Here is a 3,615-nt window from a genome sequence, read left to right as displayed (position 1 = left end):
AAACTTGTAAATTGTTACTCTATTTTTCAATAATCGAAAAGTGATTTTTTAACTTAATTGTAGTAATTTAAAAAATTCGTATTTTTTTTTCTGTGTAAGAATAGTTTGGGCAACTTAAGTTGGGATCATTATCATTCTTCTCATAAAAAGTAATAGAAAAAGCTTTTTTCCACCTAATGGCTTTTCCTTGAGCCACAGAGCTTTCAGAAAGCCATTAAAGCCGTTAAGCCCGGGTCAGGTGAACAGGAAGTTAGACTGAAAGGAGACACAAAACTGCCAACCTACCAGACGGCGAACCTGCCCAGCCGACCAATCACAGGCAGGAGGCGCGCGCCCGGCAGCCCGGCTGAGGCTGAGGTTCCGGAGACTCGGCTACTACGCGCCGCCCAACCGGTAGGAGCCACCCTCAACGAGCGTGCCCGAAGGCCGCGACTGGCGCCGCCTCAACGCCTCCCGCCGCCACTGACCAACCGTTTGACCCGCAGTCATGGTTGAAGCGGATCGCCCAGGAAAGCTGTTTATTGGGGGCCTCAACCTCGAAACCGACGAGAAAGCCCTCGAGGCTGAGTTCGGCAAGTATGGCCGCATCGTCGAGGTGCTCCTGATGAAAGACCGAGAAACCAACAAGTCGAGGGGCTTCGCGTTCGTCTCCTTCGAAAGCCCCACAGACGCCAAGGCCGCCGCCAGAGACATGAACGGCAAGTCCCTGGATGGTAAGGCCATCAGAGTGGCCCAGGCCACCAAGCCGGCATTCGAGAGCAGCCGGCGGGGCCCGCCGCCCCCTCACAGCCGCGGTCGCCCGAGGTTCCTGCGCGGAACCCATGGGGGTGGCGGCGACCCGCGGGGACCCCCCTCCCGGGGCCGGCCCAATGACGACGGTGACTACCCAGGGGATTTCGACCTGCGGCCCTCCAGGGCCCCGATGCCCATGAAGCGCGGGCCGCCGTCGCCGCGCAAGGCCGGCCCACCACCCAAGAGGGCCGCGCCATCGGGCCTGGCTCGCAGCGGTGACGGTGGAATGCGCGGGAGGGCTCCCGCCGCGCAGGGAAGAGATGGCTACTCAGGCCCGCCACGCCGGGAGCCGCCGCCCCTGCGCCGCGTCCCCTACCTGGGCCCGCGGGAGGAGGGCTACTCGTCCAGAGACGGCTACTCGAGCCGAGACTACCGCGACCCCCGGGGTTTTGCCCCCTCGCCCCGAGAGTACAGCCACCGCAATTACGGCCACTCCAGTGTGCGGGACGACTGTCCTTTGAGAGGCTATGGCGACCGAGACGGCTACGGGGGTCGCGACCGTGAGTACGGGGATCATCTGAGCGGAGGCTCCTACCGAGAGCCCTTTGAGAGCTACGGAGACCTGCGCGGTGCTGCCCCGGGGCGGGGGACCCCGCCATCTTACGGAGGAGGAGGCCGCTACGAGGAGTACCGGGGCTGCTCGCCCGACGCCTACAGCGGCGGCCGCGACATTTACAGCAGCAGTTACAGCCGGAGCGACCGCTACTCGCGGGGCCGAAACCGGGTGGGCAGACCGGATCGTGGGCTCCCTCTGTCCATGGAAAGGGGCTGCCCTCCTCAGCGTGATTCTTACAGCCGGTCAGGCTCCAGGGTGCCCAGGGGCGGAGGCCGTCTAGGAGGCCGTTTGGAGAGAGGGGGAGGCCGGAGCAGATACTAAGCAGGAACAGACTTGGGACCAAAAATCCGTTTTCAAAGAAACTAACAAAAAGAAGAACCTGTTATGATAACTACCCAAGGACTAGTAACTACCCAAGGAAGAGTTGTTTTTACGTTTTAAAAGTTTCCTGTTAAAATCTCCATTTTTATGCTTCTCGGAGAAAAAAAATTCATTTAGTTTTGGAGTTGTTAACGTTTCTTTCAACAAGCTCATGTTAAAAGCCTACGAACCTGAGTGCTAGTCTTCTTATATTTTCAAGCAGAAACTCGATTAATGGCTTCTTCCCTTGTAATTTTTCCTGATAAATGAGGCAAATAGTTCTAAGATCTTTCATAAACATCTGCTCACCTAAAATGGAAAAATGGATCATTCTGCACATTTAAACCAACTAGATTTTGGGTGGCAAATGGGAGGGATTGTTGTATGCTACTCTTAAGATTTCAAGATATCTTTCAAACTGAATCTGTGTTCCCAGTATTAAAAACCAAACAACCCTCAATAACAACACAAATGATTTAAATCACATGTTTGTATTCACTCAGTAAATTTGAAAAGCAAATGGATAATGTTGGCCATATTTTGCCTTTTTGCCTTTTCTTTGGGAACCTACAGGATCACCTGTTCTCTCCCAAAGGTAGTATTTATGTTTTGAATAAGAGTGGAATACTGTATTAAAGATTTGGCCAACCAACCACAAAGTTGCTGAAAACAAGCAAACCCAAAATTCTTCAATTGATAGCATTTATTTTCACCACCAACTAATTATTAAGAAACAAATAGAAAATAAACCAATGGTGGATTTGGGGACCATAATGGCTTCCATTCCTAATTCCAAGCCACTTGCCCTCAGCTCTAGAGCCAGCCACTGAGTCCTGTGGAGAGAATTCAGCTTCTTCCATTAGGGGTGAAGGAACCAAAAGAGCTCAGGAGCAAAACCGGAGAATCCCTGAAAGAGCTTGGCATTTCAACCTCTGAGGATCTCAAACTGGCATGAAGGGGCTGTTCTTCCTGTCCACAAAAGGCGGGATTGGATGGATTGTTTCCTAGTTTTAAGGTGGGGAGAAGGGCTTGAGCAGAAAAAGAGTCTCGAAGATGTGTCAGCAGGAACACGTTTCCTCTTTTAAACAAACATCTTTTCCATTCAGCACCTGTGGATTTCCCAGTTTATCTGTGAGAAAGGTAATTGTACAGTCAAGGGACTCTAGCAACCAGAGAAAGAAGGATCAGATTAACGATTAGGAACCATGTTCAGTGTAATACTTGCTGGAGGAAATAGATGAACAAGTGAACAACAACAAAAAGTACTTAAAGGGATCTGAATGCAACACACTCACATACACAACTCTTAAAAACATGATTTTTTGACAAAATAATAGGCGCATTAAAGGAGAGTACACACTAGTGGCTCAGAAGACCAAATGCAAGAAGTAGCTCAAAAATGATCCAGGGATTAATCTAGCAAAAATGTGTAAGATCTTTATGGAAAAATTTTTAATCTTTATTAAAGGACATAGAAGAACTATAAGTGGAGATTGATATGCTCATGGTTGGGAAGACTTTATTATAACTATTCTCAACCTCATCAAATTAATTTGGAAAAGCAATACAACTTTAAATGAAGTCACATGATTTTTTTTCACACAGCTCCCCTCCCCTCTTTCCTAGTAACATTTGTGTTGATAAACAATGGAATAATAAAAGATTTGGTAAACCAACCATAAAACCAAAAAATCAATAGCTTCATTTCACCACCAACAAATTATTAAGAAACAAATATTTAGAAAAGAGACATTAATGGGAGATATAGCTAATCCTCAAATTTGCATAGTGGAATAAAGAGCAAGAAAAGCCAAATCAATTCAGAAAAATAGTTGTTAGGAAGGACTCATCCTACAGACACCAAGACTTATAAAACTCTAGCAATTTAAGTGTATGATATCAACAAA

At 48.4% G+C, this 3,615-nt stretch overlaps 1 protein-coding gene across 1 annotated transcript; it reads left to right on the top strand.

Moving 5' to 3' along the window:
• Positions 1–365: 365 nt before the first annotated feature.
• On the top strand, positions 366–2,489 carry RBMXL2 (RBMX like 2). The gene has a single exon (XM_012456738.2). It carries the CDS (start codon positions 488–490, stop codon positions 1,667–1,669), a length of 1,182 nt encoding a protein of 393 aa, XP_012312161.2. The 5' UTR covers positions 366–487; the 3' UTR covers positions 1,670–2,489.
• Positions 2,490–3,615: the final 1,126 nt, after the last annotated feature.

Source organism: Aotus nancymaae, unplaced genomic scaffold (assembly GCF_030222135.1).
Source record: "Aotus nancymaae isolate 86718 unplaced genomic scaffold, 86718_ANA_hifiasm-v0.15.2.pri h1tg000059l, whole genome shotgun sequence".
Lineage (NCBI taxonomy): Eukaryota > Metazoa > Chordata > Mammalia > Primates > Aotidae > Aotus > Aotus nancymaae.
The sequence above is the reverse complement of the archived record's forward strand: the minus strand, read 5'-3'. Positions and strand labels throughout refer to the sequence as shown.

Coding starts and splice junctions, on each gene's coding strand:
- RBMXL2 (XM_012456738.2), top strand. CDS start 488: ATGGTTGAAGCGGATCGCCCAGGAAAGCTGTTTATTGGGGGCCTCAAC.